This window comes from Fusarium graminearum, chromosome 2 (genome assembly GCF_000240135.3).
Source record: "Fusarium graminearum PH-1 chromosome 2, whole genome shotgun sequence".
Classification (NCBI taxonomy): Eukaryota; Fungi; Ascomycota; class Sordariomycetes; order Hypocreales; family Nectriaceae; genus Fusarium; species Fusarium graminearum.
This window is the reverse complement of record NC_026475.1, coordinates 3,168,219-3,186,874: the sequence shown is the minus strand read 5'-3', so window position 1 is coordinate 3,186,874 and position 18,656 is coordinate 3,168,219. Positions and strand designations below refer to the sequence as shown.

The window sequence follows — 18,656 nt, the reverse complement described above, 5'->3', positions numbered from 1 at the left end:
GTATAGTTTTTAAAGGATAAACTAATTTATTTTAAGTTTATATTAGTAAATATATAAGGTATTATTACTAAGTAGTTATAAAGTATTATATCTTTTAATAATAAATAAAGTAAATTAAATATATTTAAGTAAAAAAGTCTTATTAATAGCTAGTAAGCTAACTATATTAACTAATATTAATTAAGTATATATATACTTAAGTTTATATATATTAAATATAATTAATTTAATTATATTTAATAGATAAATATATTTAGTTTAATTATATTTATTATATAAGTTAAATAGTATATATTTAACTTACTATAAGGTAGCTATTTTACTATTAAGTAAAATCTATAAAGTGTATTTCTTATATATATTAAACTTATTAAGTTATAATATTACTACTATCTCTCTATTTATAAAATAGTAATTATAAGTATAAAGACTAAATTAGTAATATTAATAAATATAATTAAAATATAAATATATTATAAAAGTATTAAAATATACTTAAGAAAAAGTAAAAACTTACTAATAATATATAATAAGGAATATATATTAATAATTTTAAACTTATTATATTAATAATAATATAATAAGAATAATTTAATTTCTATAAATAGCTAAATAAAGTAATATTATTCCTTTTTATTTTAATTTTTTATAAAAAATAAATTTTAAGTTTTTTAAAATATAAATATATATACCTTAAATAAAATTTAAATAGTTATTAATACTATTTTTATAATTAAAAGTAATATTTATAGTAAATAATATATTAATTAATAAAATATCTCTTTAAATAGATATACTTTTAAATTTAATAAATAGAAATTTCTTAAAAAATATAATTATTAAATACTTCTTATTATTATTATATTTAAAAGTATAAGTATTTCTCTTTTATAATATAAATTAAATTATTATATATATATATATTAAAATATATATATTTATTATAATAAATTCTATATATTAAAATACTATTATAAGCTTTTTAATTTTTATAAATTTTAATATTTTTAATAGTAACTTTAATAGGGTTTATAACTTATATAATAAAAGGTTTAAAAGTAATTTAAAGTTAAAAATTCTTTTTAATTATAATATTTATAAAATAAAATTTATTAATACTACTTTTATTAATTAGCTTATAAAAAATATACTTAGCTTTTTCTTTTAAAGTTCTTTAAATTTATATAAATAAATTACTACTAATAATATAAAATAAAATATATATTATAATAAAGGTAATAGCTTTTAATATAGCTATAATTATAATAAATATATAGCTAGCTATTAATTTTAATATAAGTTTATAAGACTTTTTCTTTTAAAGAGCTTTTTTAATATACTATATTATAATATTATTTTATAGTTAAATTTTATAAATTCTATTTTTAATTTATATAATTCTCTATTTAATATATAAACTATAGACTTTAAGTGCTTAATCTATATAGATGCAATTAAAAAAGTAAGTTAAATAAGCCGCAATAGGTTATATAAATTAAAGGAAAAGATTAATACCTATTACACTAGGTATAACAGCAAGGGAACACTGGGATAAATTCTTATCTATCTCTGTCTTAATAATAGGTATAAAGCCATTACGCTAAATTGTACTCAATTGATTATCCTGACAAAAGTCACATTCGCATACACTGTAGCGACTACTCAATGCCTCGTCACCATTGGGGAAATAACAATTTTGATCTTCTCGTGACAGTACATAACGAAACATAAAGAGCGATAAAGCAACGGTGATCAGATTCATTGTAAGATACAGACAGTTAGAAAAGACAGCATGAGACTGGAGGGAAGGCAATTAAAGGAATTTAACAACTGCAACCAAAGACAAGAGGAAAAACAAGGTAAAGCGGAAATTACTTAATTAGGCAAAAGATAATCTATTTGCATTACGTGTATAAGCTTCATTGGTTGATGTGATACGAAAAGGAGCATCCGCAGGACGGAATTTGGGGGCCATCACTTCCATCCAATATAGCCAAGCTTGCATTTGCCTGACTTGAAACTGGTGCTGGACCGCAGCGGCTCAATATACACAGAAGTGGAAATAGGATCAATAAGGCGTTTTAGGTAACTCGGTTAGGTTAGCTGATGTTAGCCTGCTGTAACAAAGTTTAGGTGGTAATTTCTCATACAGTATTATATGAGAAGGCAATGGAGAACACTACTATTTGTGATCTGCTTCAAGTCAATCCTATGTCAGTTTAGAGACTGACTCAGTTTACACAGCTATAACAAAACCAACATTTTCAATATGTAATATAACAAGTATGTTTAATACTATCGAAAGAATTTCTCTCCCCCTCTTTTCAACCTGCTACAAACTCGATGGAGTTCAGTATGGAAGTTAGGCGAGGCTAAATCCGACGGTAGCGTCGTTGGTCTGGCCGTTCCAAGCGCTGATATGTATATCCTTGGACGAATAAGTCCTGGTCACTGCGTAAAGACCGAGCCTTTCAATATCCGGATAGTCTCTGAAGAGCGCCTTTCCATTTTCTTCTAACCAAGTGGCAAAAGGTTAATGGAGATCGAACCCTTCCGATACAACATCGTTCTCACGGACAAGGACTGCCCCGAACTTGTTGGATGTACTGTACCTAGGTACTTGACGGTGCTACTGGCGTCAAAAGGGAGTCCTATTGAAGCTGCGCCAACGCCAGCCTCAAGGGTGACGTCAGTCTTAGCTATCTCCTTAGACAGCATAGGTCTAAAACGGCGAACGTCTAGTTTACTGGGTCATTTTCAGTTTACTACAGTAGAGAAATACGGTTTTGAGATAACTGTCTGTAAGTATATATAAGCTTATGAATATCTTATTACTATATGGGCTCTTTTTAGCCTAGATCTACAAGGACTTTAGAGTAGCGTCTTAACTAGTGGGCCTACACCGCTGGGCAGAATCTCATGACAGATTACGTAGTAGATCGAGAATCTGCAGGGAGCATTGTTGTTGCTCCACTATTAATTATTATCCCTCCTGATTTATCCAAGGGAACTTTCCAAATCCTCTACACTCACAGATATCGTCAGAGAGATGGTTCAGACGAGTCGCGCCCACAGCCCAGCGGCCGTAGCTTCAAAGATCCGGCAAGTATTGAACTTGAGGACCTTCAACACCGAGTCGTCTGCTGCTGATTCTGCTGAAAATGTTCAGCGCGTCCCGCGTGCCCCACCGCCTTCTCATCGTAAAAAGCCACAAGCCCGACCCATCAACAAACGCGTTCTGTATCAAGCTGCCATTACAGAACATCGTAATATTAAACAATCAGAAGAAGAAGCCCGGCGTGCGCAAAATGAACGCCGGTCTCAAAGAGTCCAACAACAACCTCCAAAGAAACATCTTGCACAACATGACGCAGATGATCGGGCTACAGAGCGAAGACGTACACCTAGGCGTCACGAGTCAAGAGAAGAGGGACTGACAGGGAATAAAGACGCTGGTGGAGTTTTTGGGTTTTTGCGACACATGATGAGTTCAAAGGATCATCACAAGAATGAAGCAAGAGAGGAGCCTGACAGACAGAATGACGATGGTCGGATTATCGGGTCCACGCGGAAAGAGACGAGTTCTAGGCGACATCGCTCCAATCAAGAAAAGCAGAACAGCCACGAATCTCGAAGACCACATCGACGTGTTCGACACACGCATGAAACAGAGGGGGCTCAAGAAGCTCGAAGGGTTAAGGCTCGACCTTCGCGTAGCCATCACGAGGATATCCAGCAAGAGCGAGACAACCGAAAGCACAGAGAGACGGAAACACCCTCCACTCGGGACAGAAGCATACATAGTTATCATCGACGACGAATTCAAAGCGACGATAGAAGGATAAGAGAACAAGAAAGAGGGGCTCGACGAGTCGCAAGAACAGCTGTCCGTCAAGCTGAGGGGGAGAGAGAGGTCCGAGAGCAAGACCGACAGGTCTCGAGAGCCACGCAACACAAGTCACATAGAGACTCAAAGGGTGCCCCCTTGGATGCAAAGAGCTATACTTCTACGTTCACCGATACAAGCTGTTATCGAGTTCGGGATGAGGACCAACTTGAGGAAGAAATCGATGAAAAACGAAAGAAGGACAGAGAAGCGGCAAAGGCGGCGTTGATGAACTATGCGAGACGGAAGATTGATGAAGAGAGAAAAGAGGCCGAGCGGCAGGCAATGGTACAAGCTTCCGAAAGGATCCTCGCTTCAGAAGTAGCGAAACGAGAAGCCGAAGAAAAGCAAGAGGAAGAAAAACGGCTTCAAGAACAAGAGGAGAAGTTAGCCGAGGAAAGAGCAAAGAAGGACGCTGAGCAGAGAGAGAAGAAGGCGAGCTCCCTCAACGCAGCGGAGAAGTTGGCTAATGAGAAAGAGAAAGAGATAAGGCGAATGAAAGAAGAGATGGAGAGGCAATTAGCTGAGGAAAGGGCGAAGAAACGCGCCGAAGAGAGAGATAGGGTAGCAAGGCAATTTAAAGAGGAGAGGGCTAAAAAGCTAGCAGAAGAGAAGGCAAGGATAACGCTGGAAAGGAAAAACATACGACAGCAAGCTAAAGCAGAGGCATGAAGTAGATAGAAGTAAAAGTAAAGTAATAATCTTAATAGAAAATGGAAAAAGCAGAAAAAGCGATTGACTAAATGGTCAAAATATGCTACACGGTTCGATGATTGATTCCAGGTAATATACAGCGCGTTTCGTGTCATTCAATACTCTCGTCGATGTGAAATATTAGGCCCCGTTCTAACGGATAGCTCAAAGAGATTGAATCCAAGCTTAGAGAAGAACATGGCCCGATATGGGTGGCCGGCCGGGTAAATCGTTAGGTGGATTGTCATCATTCTTCCCCCGATCTGGATAAATTCTTCAGGATCTCTCAGTACTCCGACTCGTAGATATCTTGCTCTTAACTGAGCCATGACACCATACAAGCAGAGTCCCATTTGGGGATGGTCCTTTGGAATGTTGTCCAGGACCTCCCGACTGGCCTCCAAAGCCTCGGTCAAGTGAGAAAGCAATCAGGTACGTTCATACCAGTCACTCAGGCGCTCTGAAGTATCATAGACAGCATCGTGCGAAATTTAGATGCTCTCCTCAAGGTCGTTCAGGTCTCTGAGCTCCAAGAACCGTTCGTTCAAATGTATCGTCAGATTACTCGAGTAAGTCGATGTATCCTGGCCAGCAACAGATGCGCTATCGATGACACGTCGTGTAATCTGGATGCTCTTATTGAGATTGGTAAGATTTTCTCTGTACAAGAATCGGAGGCAGTGGATGTTTGTAAGATAACTTAATTGTCTGGTTTCGTCTGAATGTCCATTAACTGTAGTGTTCACGACATCCTGCGCCTTTTGAATAGCATTTTGAGCATCTTCAATGAGTTCCATTTTCTCTGATATTTGACATTTCGCTAAGAGTAACTAGAATTACCATGTCAAAAGATCCCCGTCATGATGGAAATTAACATTTTTGTAGGTTTAGATGACGCACTTTAGACAGTAGCTGCAGTGCTTACTTAATATGTTGGCAGGAACCAATTGACCAATAGGACATTTTAATCTTCTATTGTTTCTTCAATAACTGACCAGGATGGGTTGGAGACTGTCTCAACAGTAAGAGTCCTGACTCTGAGTAGCATCAGCAAACAACTTTAGGCAGAGAACCGAAGCTTAACTCATCATCTTTAGTCCAAGGTGTTGCCAAGATTCTATAGCCTTAATAAGAAATTAGAGTTAGATAAACGCACAAGTTGAAATTCAGTACTGTATACAGAGACCAATTGTGAGTTAGTCTAGCTCCCAGGTTTTAACCTTTTGTACGATGGTACTTAGGCTATTTGTCGCACTGCTACTATCCCCGCACTCTGTTAGGAAGAATTGCCCCAATGGCGACACAAGCATGAAGATCGCTGCATCAAGCATTCGTATCGCTCAATTAACCAAGGTCAGGCCATGTGCTCTTTGCTGCCATTTGTTCGGCTATATTGACCTTGATGTGCGCATAGTCGGCCCCACAGGAAACGACAATGATGATGTTGACGCAGTCCAATAAACAGGCATCTATAAAACCCAAGTGTTATTCTTCAGAGATTTGACAAAGACAACAGCGTTCTTCCAAGGATTCTACATGATGCTACACAAGTTGCAAGTGGCTGCTAGTGCACTCGCACTTCTCAATGGGTTAGCATTGGCTGCCGCACCTTATCAGCAGCCTGATTGCACGAAGGAACCTCTTCGTTCGAATGGAATATGCGATACGACAGCTTCGCCTGCTGAAAGAGCTGCAGCCTTGGTCTCAGCCTTGACTCCCCGTGAGAAAGTCAACAACCTTGTCAGGTAGGTTACTCAAGCATTTGCAAGTATGCAGCTGATGAATCAAACAGCAACGCTACTGGTGCTCCTCGAATTGGTCTGCCCAGGTACAACTGGTGGAACGAGGCCCTTCACGGAGTAGCAGGTGCACCGGGCAACGACTACAACGATAAACCTCCTTATGACTCCGCAACTTCATTCCCCATGCCTCTTCTCATGGGTTCTACCTTTGATGATGATCTCATCCATGACATTGGCGAGGTCATTGGCACAGAAGCACGCGCCTGGAATAATGGTGGCTGGGGAGGGGGTGTAGACTATTGGACACCCAATGTCAACCCTTTCAAAGATCCTCGTTGGGGCCGTGGCTCCGAAACCCCAGGTGAAGATGCTCTTCATGTCAGTCGGTATGCACGAGCCATGGTTCGTGGCCTCGAAGGTGACAAGAAGCAACGTCGCATCGTGGCTACCTGCAAGCATTATGCTGGCAATGACTTTGAGAACTGGGGTGGTCAAACACGTCATAACTTCAATGCCAAGATCACTCCCCAGGACTTGGCTGAATACTATGTACGTCCTTTCCAGGAGTGTACGCGGGATGCCAAGGTCGGGTCCATAATGTGTTCCTACAATGCTGTCAACGGGATCCCTGCATGCGCAAACTCGTACCTTCAAGAGACTCTACTGAGAAAGCACTGGAACTGGACTCACACCAACAACTGGATTACGAGCGACTGTGGAGCTATGCAGGATATCTGGCAGCATCATAACTACACAAAGACTGGTGCTGAAGCCGCTAAGGCTGCCTTTGAGAACGGCCAAGACTCTAGCTGCGAGTACACTACCACGAAGGATATATCTGATTCCTATGAGCAAGGTCTGTTGACAGAAAAGGTGATGGATCGGGCTCTTAAACGTCTTTTCGAGGGTCTTGTTCACACTGGTTTCTTCGACGGCGATAAATCAGAATGGTCTTCGCTTGATTTCGATGATGTCAACACTAGACACGCTCAAGACCTTGCTCTACAGTCTGCCGTACGTGGCGCAGTTCTCCTGAAGAATGACAATACGCTACCCCTCAACATAAAGAAGAAGGAGAGTGTAGCCTTGATCGGGTTCTGGGCCGATGACAAAACAAAGCTGCAAGGAGGCTATTCGGGTCCCGCACCTCACGTCCGAACACCAGCCTATGCCGCCAAGATGTTGGGTCTAAATACTAACGTGGCTTGGGGTCCAACTTTGCAGAATAGTTCAGTTCCTGATAACTGGACTACCAATGCTCTAGAAGCTGCTAAGAAATCTGATTACATTGTGTACTTGGGCGGCCTTGATGCCACGGCTGCCGGCGAGGAGCGGGACCGCACAGACCTTGACTGGCCTAGCACCCAGTTGACACTACTCAAGAAACTGTCCAATCTTGGCAAGCCGTTAGTTGTGGTTCAACTTGGTGACCAAGTTGACGATACCCCCTTGTTGAAGAACAAGGGCGTGAACAGTATTCTCTGGGTCAACTACCCTGGCCAAGAAGGCGGGACAGCTGTCATGGAACTTATCACAGGTCGCAAAGGCCCTGCTGGGCGACTTCCTCTGACACAATACCCCAGCAAGTATACAGAACAAGTCGGTATGTTGGAGATGGAGTTGAGGCCTACAAAGTCCAGTCCCGGGAGGACATACCGTTGGTACTCTGACTCGGTGTTGCCTTTTGGATTTGGAAAGCACTACACCACTTTCAAAGCCATGTTCAAATCTCAAAAGATTGAGATGAACATACAGAAGATCCTCAAAGGTTGCGACGCGACTTATGTTGATACCTGTCCGTTGCCTCCAATCCACTTGAGTGTGAAGAACACGGGCCGTACCACTTCAGACTTTGTATCTCTTGTTTTTATCCAGGGCAAGGTTGGACCCAAACCTTACCCACTGAAAACGCTCGCTGCTTATTCACGCTCACACGATATCAAGCCGCGCGCCACAAAGGATGTTGAACTTCAGTGGACAATGGACAATATTGCACGAAGAGAGAAGAATGGTGATTTGGTTGTGTACCCTGGAACATACACTTTGTTGCTCGATGAGCCGACACAGGTCAAGATCAAGGTGAAATTAACGGGTGACAAAGTTGTCTTGGATAGGTGGCCAGAGTTTCACGGGTCTGACTAAGATCATCACATTTCTTTCTTAGCATATATGTTTCACACTAATGGGGATTAATCGAGCATATTGTTAAACCATAACACTGGAAACAGTGATGACCTCGTTGCTGCCCCGGGAAAATCCCAGTAGTAACCGGAGATGCTTCCGACACTTCCTATTGTGTACTTCATTCTTCTCATATGCATAAATGGGACTTACGTGTTAATCTCTCAAGGTACCCTAGTCGCCAAGAGATACTGTTCACTGGGGAGATCATACTATTTGCTTTATCGGTAAGTAAGCGCCGAAGCAACCCTGGCACTATTGTCAGTGAATCTTCGCACGATTGGCTGAGGGCAAGCATGAGGATCCACGCAAAATCCTGAACGCGGCAGTGTCTGCGCTGGCATACAATATAGCAGAATCCCTTCTCATTCCTTCGCTCGCCCTTTAACCGTGTTGAGCAGGTGTGCTTATATATAATCAGTATACTTGTAGGCGCAGTCAGTCTGAGCGTCATTAAGGATAAACATAGCCGTAATCGTCTATAAATATGTCCGTCAAAGACGCATACTCAAATCATCCACATTGCTTAGTTCGTCTCGCCATGTTGTACTCTAGTTTTCTCCTCGGCCTTGCTGCCACTGTATCGGCGGTTGACATACGCTTCTACAGTAACGACCAAGGCGCGTGCTACTCCGGTCCTTGGGTTGGCTGCGCTGGCTCCAACCCTCAAAACTGCTGTGTTGTCGCAGGTCGATTCTCTGCCACCGTTGGTATCGTCGCTGTGCCAAGCGACTGGACTCTGACCGGTATTGGCTACCGTGGCGCCGGTTGTGAAACGTGGAATCAAGCAGCTATCGGTCGAGGTCGTGACTTCTGCCTGGGGGCCACTGGCTGGAGCTTCTCTGGTGCCTTTTACAGATTCGGCGACTCTAAAAGGAGCGCGGATGAGTGTGAAAGCTCACAAAAGGCGAACCAGCTTGGACTTGAGGATGGCAGCATTTATGACATCGCTGATCTCACTGACGACCAGATCGAAGAAATGGTATATTCCCTTGCCCAGTCATATATCAGAAATTGGCGCAGCTAACATGCATGGTTTAGTAAGAACAAGACACTGCCTATTGGTAAAGTAAAAATGGGTTGTGAGCATTGCTGACTTTATGGTAGTGTGATCCTGGCGACAAACGGAACAGCCACTGATGATTTACCTCACCTTGCCCAAGTCCAACGCCTCAAGTAATGACTTGACGGCTCGGCGAATTGGACGCTGCATGGAACCAGCGACTCTAGCTACATCATCATAGTTACAACGGAGAAGACTTTGTATGCAAAGAGTGCGAATTGAACGACTGTTACACGGGCGACGAGGTCTTGACGGTACAAAACAGTGTGGTGGTGCTAAGACAAATAAATAACTGAGTAAGAATAGAAATCATGTACGTGTTCAAGAATTACAGTGAGGATGTTTGTAATGATGTCTGATCATTTTGATGCTCAATAGCACTGGCGATCAATGTGGTCTTTGCAGGCTTGACAATTCCGGGCCCAAGGGACTGGAATTGTTCTATTATTAGTGTGGATACGGGAGGCTCAAGGCTCACGATCCAAGTGTGCCAAGACCGAATCACTGCCGTAAATGCGACGTGAGTCTAGATGGCTGTGTTCCGGATGAGACCTGTATCATGTTTTGGGATTAGCTTGATCAGTGTAGCACACCACAGCGCATTCCTCGGTCGAGTTCCATTTGTCCGTAACAAGTTAAAGAAGGTTATGTACTGTTTATTTCAGATTGTAATTTGAAACGTTTCATCTGCAAAGATCAGCCTCACATGGCTGACTATTTATTGATGGTGAAAATCATTTCTCCGTGGAAGCGATTTGTCTAGACACACTTTGGTGGCTGTTGTCCAAGCGGCGAATGGCCAATCAATTGCACGAGATGATGCGATCCATGTATTGTACAGTAAGATCGATGTTTAAGTTTGGTACAGTACGAAGTTGGTGGTGACATGAATTCTGATCTATCAACACGACTGACTCATGCATCTCCATGATGCAACACTTTTGATCCCCCATATCAAGTCTGATAGTAGAGCTGCCAACGTCAAGCTTTGCATATAAGATAAGTAGCTTGAACAATTGATATTTCTTTACTTTTTGTTCGCATTTCGAAGCAAGCCTCGCCCCAAGTTCTCTTTGATCACTGGAGCCCAAATCTCCCAAGGAGCTAAATGCAGGGTGCGGCACCTGCCCTGGTGACCTGGTATGATGTGGCTTGACTAGCCAACGCCGTCTACTATTAGACTTTAGTAGAGTAGCACTGTGCCTTTCTAAAGATGGCTCTTGCCGATCGTTGAGTTACTTATCTCCGGCCCCCGGGATCCCCTTTCTCTTCCCCCAACATCCTCCGCTCACGTATGACACCAACATTCCTAATGAGACAACAAACCCGTTTATCTGATGCCAGAATCCATCGGTCTAGGAGGAACAATCATAGCAATCTCTGCCTGTCTGACTTTCCTCTCGGGTATATTTCTAGGTCTTCGTCTATATTGCAAGCTCGTTCGTCGCCGCGGTTTCTGGTGGGATGACCATGTTCTCATTGCTGCCTGGGTAAGCTTCCCCAAATCTCTTCATTCTCATATGACTTTTTTCGTCGGCAGCTTTCTTGCTTTATCACATACCAACACGAGATTGCGCCGCAAAAGCATTCAACTGATCCAACATATCGGAACCCACTTTATTAAGCTATCTTGATTAATATCTCGTGTCTGTTTCCTAGATCTCTCTGGTAATATGCGTCGCCCTTACCATCTTCGACGTCAGCCTCGGTTTTGGCAAAGATATATCGAAAGTTAATCCTGCAAATGTACCAACAATCGCTCTGACCGGAACCTTGTATGGACTCTTTGCTTGCTTGGCTGTAGCATGGAGCAAGACGTCATTTGCACTCACCCTGTTACGGCTGGAGAGCGGCTGGAAGTACTGGTTCCTTTGGTTTCTGATCATCACAATGAATATCATTATGAACTTGGTCATTGTTTTTTCTTTTGTTAAATGCACGCCAGCAAAAAAAGTTTGGCACTCTAGTCTTCCAGGGACCTGTTGGAACCCGTTGGTTGCAACATATTACAACGTCTTTGCCGGTGGTAAGTCCGTCGACCTCATTGCGACTTCTCCCCTACTGATCAGTCTGGGCAGCTTATTTGGGACTAGTCGATCTCATCCTCTGCGTTTTTGCTTGGACAATCATTTGGAAGCTTTCGATGCGAACACGAGAGAAAATTGGTGTTGGAATTGCTTTGACCTTTGGCATCTTGTAAGTCTTTAATTAACTACTTTGTTGAAGGGAATTGCTAACAATATTCCAGTGCAGCCGCGGCAGCAGGAGCTAAGTGCTTTGGGATGCTTGGTCTTAGCAGCCCAAACCGCACTTGTGAGTCACAGCTCGTTTTCCATTTTGGTGTATGCATACGTTACTAACGCTTCTCGTAGTGGCTCGTGCTGGAATTTTCATATGGTCCATGGTTGAGATTGCGGTCACTATCATGGCTGCTTCCATTCCGATTATGCGCATACTCGTCTTACGTGTCTGTCGCCGCAACAGACACCAAATCTCCAACCGGCCCCTGCGCCGTCTTCGTACTATTAGTAGTCGAGATAAGAGGCCTTCTGCAAATGTCAGGACTTCAAGTGATAACAATAATACAGGAGCTGGTGAAGTTTCAGCGAGGGAAGACGGCCTCAGCAACGTCACCTTGATACCCAGTATAGACTCAATTAGGCAAAACGACATAGACATGTACAGGATTGATACGACATTATCAGTTGTCTAAATAGCGAATTGGCCAAGTAGGGCATTTTCAGAGTAAATGGTTAGCTCTTTATCTACAAGTTATAGCGAAGCTGTGACTTTAGCAGCTTTATTGTGCTTTTACCAAATGGTCCCATGGCTGCCGAATGTGCCATTGGGTTAACCTGGATATCACGGTTCTATCGAAGTGTCAAGAATTTTGCAATTATTTAACACTAAATAGTAAGTCTGTTGGCATGTTCCTCTCTAGGAACATGATTGACCGAAGAAGTCAGGTTGGGCATGAGGTAATTCACTGCATTATTCTATGTACCTAATGCAGTTTCAGACGCTGTGAATGAATAGTACACAAGTGCACCAAAAGGGATGAAACTTGGCCGTGGAAATAAACCTTCATCGAAGGACTTGGATATATGTTATAAGTGTGATTCGGTGAGAATTGTCCCTATTCCCTAACGATGCAAGGATGTTTATATGTTATGTTATTCGATGGCGATGGTCAGACCGCAACGTCTGACAGGAGTACCCGACAGGAGTTGCTTTCTTATTAACTACACAGAAGCAGCGGGTATTTAAATTGGTAAATTCGCGACTAACCTACCTTACGTATAGCTCACCTCAAATCAACAGTATCCATAAACATAACCTCTCTCGTAACCTCAATTATACCAGATTCACGATGTGCACACAAGTCAACATGTCTTACCGATGCATGAAGTGTAATAAAGAAATGCGACAGGGTAAAGACTACAAGATGTGCAGCAAGGGCAGAAAAGCGAACAAATGGGGCGCGTGCGGAATGTCAGCGGTGGAAATGAGGCCGATACCAGACGACACCTGTGGCGAATGCCTGAAGAAGAAGTAGAAGTAGATAGAGCGAGAGTTCGAACAAAGATGGTTAGAAACTCCGTATATCTAGAACAACAAGCAATGGTATCCTCACGTGATAGTTTCATTGACTTCCGAATCATGAGAGGCTTCATTATATTTATACAAGTAACCGGGTCTAAGGTCTTAGCAGACTGGCAGACTAGCTGAATCCTTATATGACTCATCATGCTTCTACCACACCATAAACCCATGCAGCAGACCATAGTATACAACAGTTTTGCACCGAGCGTATTGTTACCTCTTTCTGTGGACTTTCCTTTATGCCTCCTTCATCCCATTCTTGTCAAGTCCAGAATTTTTCTCCTCATCGGACACTGGCTTCAGCTCTGAGGAAACCTTCTTTTGCAAGGCCACCCAAATAGCCGACCCAATGATGAGAGCACTGCCGATGAAGCTGGCAGGTGGAGGGACAGTTCCCCAGATGACGCGGTCGATAATGACTGCATAGACAAGCTGTACATACTATTCGCAGGTTAGATATAGCGATGTTGTATTGAAAACAAACGACTTACAATAAGGTTGGTCGCTCTGCCGGCTTTCTCTCTTTGCAAACCCTCAGTAAGAAGAACCTGGAATAGAAAGCCCGAGACCCCAATGGAGAGAAGAATGGCCCTGAGCGCGTTAGTTCTAGTAGATTTGAGCACAGTTGACTGTTGACTGACCATTCAGCGAGGCTCTTCGGAATCTCAAATTGCAAATCAGGGTGGATCGTGATGATGAGGAAGGAGCTGATAGTAGCCAACACAGCAAAGTAGTTGACGCTCACAAGAGAGTGAGCTCGCTTTCCAATGACTCGAATAGTTGAGTAAGCTGTCGCTGCAGCGATGGAGCCGAAAATGGAACAGCAAATGGCAATTGTGCGCTCATGGGGTGTTGCCTTAACTGCGGAAAGAATACCTCTGGCGGCACTTTCGTTATCAGAAGAGGAACCCGTCAGGAAGGAGTCATTATGTGGGAAGAGAAAAGCAGGACGGGCAACGAAAAGAACGCCCGTAAACGCTATGAGGCCTGCTAAGGCTTCATTCAAGGTGAACGGTTCCTACAAAGGTCAGTCAGAGTGGGTCGGGCATCTAACAGTCTCCATTGATGGCTTACGCGTAGAGCAACCCAAGCAATAAATGCTGTGAGGGTGGGAACAAGAAACGTAATGACCGTCGCGTCGGACACGTCGAGATATGAAAGAGAGTCTGCCCGGTTCATTAGTTTATATTCCTTAAAGAAAGCAGAGCCATTCTTACAATAAAGGCCAAACAGTCCAACGGATCCAGCCATGCCTCTCAACACTAACAAACCTCTCACGTTGCGTGGCCCCAAAGGGAAATCGGGGACTTTTTCACGCCACATGTAGAAAGATCCGATTAGTGCAGTGGCAAGCATACGGACAAAGATGATCTGAAGAGCGTGGAACTTTGTCTCAAATCCAGTTGCTAAGAGCCTTGTTGTCATGGACATCTGTTTTTGTTAGTCGAGACCTTGTGAGTGTTCAGACGGCTTCTTACAATAGATGCGAATAGCTGTGCCAGCAGTACATAGAACAGTCCAATGTTCTGAGAATAGACATCCTGCAATTTCTCCCATGATGAAGTAAAGTCAGAACCACTTGTCTCGACAGAAGAAGTGAAAGAGGTTGCACTTGGACTAGGCGAAACAGCTCCATTGATAGTCTCGGGGGCCAACAGAGTAGAATTCTCTGCTTCCCCATTCTCGTTAGCTATCTCATGAGCCATGTCTGCAATTATTGGTTTTAGAAGATTTCAACAAAGTCTACGTCTAGCGTAATTCTGATAGAGCCAGTATCTCCAAGACTGTTTAACGAATGAAAAGCAGCTCTGCTGCAGTGAAATGAATGTGACTAAGAAAATTAAACGAGTGACGATTTTTTTCCTACAGAAAAAATTACGGACAGAATGATCGTCTTCCGAGCCAGTACTTCCTAAATAGTTCCAGAATACTAAACTCAAAACAGTCAGATCAACACCAAGGCCCGTAAAAGGAGCTTGATCGATAAGTTACTCCACCAATTGCGACAAGGAACGCAGACGCGAGAGGTCCTGATCATCTCGGACTAATGCTATTCCTTCCCCGCAGGATTGGATCCGATTGGTCTCTACTCTAGCTCAATAAACTTAGTGACATTCGACAATGAACATACCCTAAATCAACAAAGATCGATTCCCTGAAATGGAAAGAAATCTCCAACTTCCATCCCAGTAAATGGAATATCTTTGCGTATGGGATGATACATATTGACAAATTTTTTCTTTTTTTTTTATCACGAGCATAGACTAAATATTTCTCAGTCAATAGCAATCGTTGCGTTTACACTTGTTTTCGTGAGACCAATTGCTAATTTGAGCTTTAGTGCTGAATCTCGCTAGACGCCTTGTACCAAGGTTGCAAGCCAGATAGTTTGGGAGCATCACCAATCTGAATTGCTTGCTCAGCAGTCAGTATGTAAAGACAATGCTATCTTACAACTAACAACAGTGCCAACATAGCTAGACATACAGAATCCACGTAATATTCTATCTTCGGAATCACTCCAGCAATGTTGTAAGTGACTCTACCGAACGTCATTTATGGTTGAATGATTAGCCTTGTTCGGTTAGCATCTAACCCCTGTGGTTTTGAGCTTTACTGTTGCATTGTCCATGGTTGGAAACTGAAATTTCCGGCCTCCGTGCCTCCGAGACAACCACACACGAGCAAGCTTGGGCCACATTCGGACCATCCTAAGTCTCGAGCCAACGCGTGTCGCGTACAGTAAGAAGGGCAACCCGCTTGGCACAACACGTGTTGGAGGTGTAAGAACGCGTAACTACCCAGGTGACACCCTCAATTTTTATTGACTGAATTTTTCTAGGCTAAATCGTCTGAATCAGACATTGCCAACATTACGACAGGGACGACTCTGGTTTTTTATCTAGCTGCCGATGGATATGGCCACCAAAGCCCTTGACGTTGTCGTTCCTCACACCCACGACATCTTAGATTGCTTACCCGTTCCCGCTCTCATCATATCGTTGTCCTATCGCATACAAAGTGTTTCAGTACCAACGTAAATGTTATTCTTCTCTTGTATATTGACTATATAACGCCTCACAAACACAAACGATTTGAAATGATATGTAATTAGACAGAAATCAAGACGGCTTGTAGAAGTTACAGCCGCAGGATTGAAGCTTCTCACTTATGACCTGCCAAACCTCACTATTCCTTCTCCCCTGGAACCCGAGTGTATTCCGCTCTTTGCAAGTCGACCAGGGCCAAGTTAGTGACACTAACAACCTCGCCATCCACTACTTTGAAGGTAAAATCATCGCCATCACCCCAAAATCCGACTTCCTGCCATGATGTACAACCATCGTCAAACAGGCCTTCTCCACCCTCAACTGCAGACCGAGGCCCAATAGGTTTCAGTTGAGGAACCGCGCGGTACGAAATCAGCTGCGTTGAGCCAGAAACAGACTTTGCGCCCATAGGGTAGAGACGAACAATAATATCATCTCCATAGATTGGATCAGAAGCGGGAGCCGTTAAGTTTGCTCGCCATTCTGAGCCATTGATGAAGAATGACTCCAAACCAAGTCCAGGCTGACCCTCATCGACGGTGATGGTAAGGTTTGATCCGTTTCTCGTCCTGTCGACAAAGGTACCAGGGTACGTCTTCTTCGCATTCTCCCACCCTGCAAGTTCAGCGGCAGTAATGAACACGGTACCAACAGCGTTGCGAAGAGGAATCCGTGCCCCAACAGCACCGACACCCGCAGTGAGTACAGAAAAGCCAATGCCATGGTCTGGTGAAAGGGCGATCACAGCGGCATAACCAGCGTTACCACCAAGTTTGGTGTAGAGATCGGAAATGCGAGTTCTGTTGGACTTGGGAGATACTGGAAGGGTGAGTCGGTTAATCTCCCAAGGGGCGCCAACACTGGAGGTGAGAGATGCAGTATTGCCATGGGGTTTCATCCAGCGACGGGTGTCAACAGGCGTCAGAATCTCGTTGTTCAAAATGGAGAGGCCAATCTTTCGTAGATCGGAACCACTGGAGTAGACGCCGCCAGTTCTAGTAGACAGATTAGTTAATCAAACTTGTCAGAAAAAAAGGAAAGGGATACGTACCCAGCAATTACCTGCTTGTCCTGACCCCATGATGACACCTCTGGAGGCCCTGGAATGGCCAAAACATTACGGTCCTTGCCTTTTGGTTCGATCGAAGTAGAACTGTTGAGCCCCAGAGGCTCGCCAAGGAGTTTCTTGAGAGCGTCGTTGTATGACAGTCCAGTCAGACGCTGTAATACTCCCCCAAGCATTGCAAAGCCACCGTCGGAATAGACTGGGACTTGATAAGGTAGGACTACAGGGCGTTTCTTTTCCTTCATGTAAGTGAGGAAATCTAAAGAAAATATTAGAAATGATAGAAAGAACGAAGGAAAACTACACACCCTCAAATCCACATCCTGGTAGAGTATCGTTTGCACATATAGCAATCTCAAGGGCTGCAATATCATCAGTACGGCGTGCGACCATAAAATCCATAGAGAACTCACGAGCTCCTCCAGACCCAGCTTGGTGTGAGAGTAGAGCACCAATAGTGACATCCTCCCAGATAATCTTCTCGGTAGGTTCGCTTCTGTTATTACCCGCCAACTCGGGTAGGATCATAGTCACGGGAAGGTTCACGATGTCGAAGCCGGAATTGGCAAGGAGAGCGTAGGCCGTGTAAAGCTTGGATACACTACCAACACGGAAGATAGTATCGTCGTCAAGCTTGCCAGTGGAGAGAGTATCATCAAGGGCCTCGGCAGCGTGGTAGTAAGAGTAAAGAGACTCATTGGTGGCTGTAGAGAAGACGTTGATTGCGAAGGATGTGTGTGTTTCGTTGATGGCGCCAGAAGATAGGAGGGATTCGATTATCGCTGGGAAGCTGGACTTTGCTTCCTGAATGACTTCGAACTTGGAGAGGTCAAAGCCCGATGGAAGGACTGGCCCGAGAATGGGGCATTCCTCAGTTGGGCGTCCAAGACCATTGTGAACCAGGCCTAAGCAAAGTAGTGAAAACGAGAAAGTCTTCATCATGAAGATATGTTATGGTAAAGCTGAGTAGTTTGATACTGAAAAATATAATTCAAGCTAACACAACGCGTATATTATATAGTAAAAAGTTATTTATGTCTAATTGGACTCTACGTAATTTTTCAAAGACTATACTCAACCATGTCCTTCTCGCAAAGTTCAGGGCTTGTTTTGGTGTTTTGCGCCGCTAAGGTCGTTCACTAAGCCCTGTAAGTGATCGGCATTACGCTTTCCGTTTTAAGTGTTGATGCGCCGCTGAGTTCCACTTGGCTATTGCTTACAACCTTCCGTTGACGACTCACAATGAGGCAACGTAATAGATCCTTTCAGCTTAAATGACGACCTGCAGCATTTGAGTCAAACTAAGGCATAATGCTAACAAGTGCTGACAATACAAAGGCAATCAGGGACAAGCAGGACCCATGCCGAAGGA

General features: G+C 43.2%; 7 protein-coding genes across 7 annotated transcripts; 4 read left to right on the top strand and 3 right to left on the bottom strand.

The window, feature by feature from the left end:
- Positions 1-4,114: 4,114 nt before the first annotated feature.
- On the top strand, positions 4,115-4,558 carry FGSG_07992 (uncharacterized protein; the record flags this gene model as incomplete). The annotated part of the gene is made up of 1 exon (XM_011322541.1): positions 4,115-4,558. One exon carries the CDS (start codon positions 4,115-4,117, stop codon positions 4,556-4,558), a length of 444 nt encoding a protein of 147 aa, XP_011320843.1.
- A 512-nt stretch (positions 4,559-5,070) lies between these two features.
- FGSG_13463 (uncharacterized protein) lies at positions 5,071-5,376 on the bottom strand (the record flags this gene model as incomplete). The annotated part of the gene is made up of 1 exon (XM_011322540.1): positions 5,071-5,376. One exon carries the CDS (start codon positions 5,374-5,376, stop codon positions 5,071-5,073), a length of 306 nt encoding a protein of 101 aa, XP_011320842.1.
- A 739-nt stretch (positions 5,377-6,115) lies between these two features.
- On the top strand, positions 6,116-8,463 carry FGSG_07993 (uncharacterized protein; the record flags this gene model as incomplete). The annotated part of the gene is made up of 2 exons (XM_011322539.1): positions 6,116-6,324; positions 6,372-8,463. The coding sequence occupies 2 exons, from the start codon at positions 6,116-6,118 to the stop codon at positions 8,461-8,463; spliced, it is 2,301 nt and encodes a 766-aa protein (XP_011320841.1).
- Positions 8,464-8,989: 526 nt separating this feature from the next.
- Positions 8,990-9,529, top strand: FGSG_13462 (uncharacterized protein; the record flags this gene model as incomplete). Its single annotated transcript, XM_011322538.1, has 1 exon — positions 8,990-9,529. One exon carries the CDS (start codon positions 8,990-8,992, stop codon positions 9,527-9,529), a length of 540 nt encoding a protein of 179 aa, XP_011320840.1.
- Positions 9,530-11,353: 1,824 nt separating this feature from the next.
- Positions 11,354-12,372, top strand: FGSG_13461 (uncharacterized protein; the record flags this gene model as incomplete). The annotated part of the gene is made up of 4 exons (XM_011322537.1): positions 11,354-11,591; positions 11,644-11,761; positions 11,814-11,878; positions 11,938-12,372. Coding segments are annotated over 4 exons (762 nt in total), but the record flags the coding sequence as incomplete, so codon positions are not given.
- A 1,033-nt stretch (positions 12,373-13,405) lies between these two features.
- On the bottom strand, positions 13,406-14,874 carry FGSG_07995 (uncharacterized protein; the record flags this gene model as incomplete). The annotated part of the gene is made up of 6 exons (XM_011322536.1): positions 13,406-13,609; positions 13,660-13,759; positions 13,792-14,186; positions 14,243-14,334; positions 14,440-14,599; positions 14,647-14,874. 6 exons carry the CDS (start codon positions 14,872-14,874, stop codon positions 13,406-13,408), a joined length of 1,179 nt encoding a protein of 392 aa, XP_011320838.1.
- A 1,483-nt stretch (positions 14,875-16,357) lies between these two features.
- On the bottom strand, positions 16,358-18,226 carry FGSG_07996 (uncharacterized protein; the record flags this gene model as incomplete). The annotated part of the gene is made up of 4 exons (XM_011322535.1): positions 16,358-17,213; positions 17,270-17,543; positions 17,593-17,646; positions 17,698-18,226. 4 exons carry the CDS (start codon positions 18,224-18,226, stop codon positions 16,358-16,360), a joined length of 1,713 nt encoding a protein of 570 aa, XP_011320837.1.
- Positions 18,227-18,656: the final 430 nt, after the last annotated feature.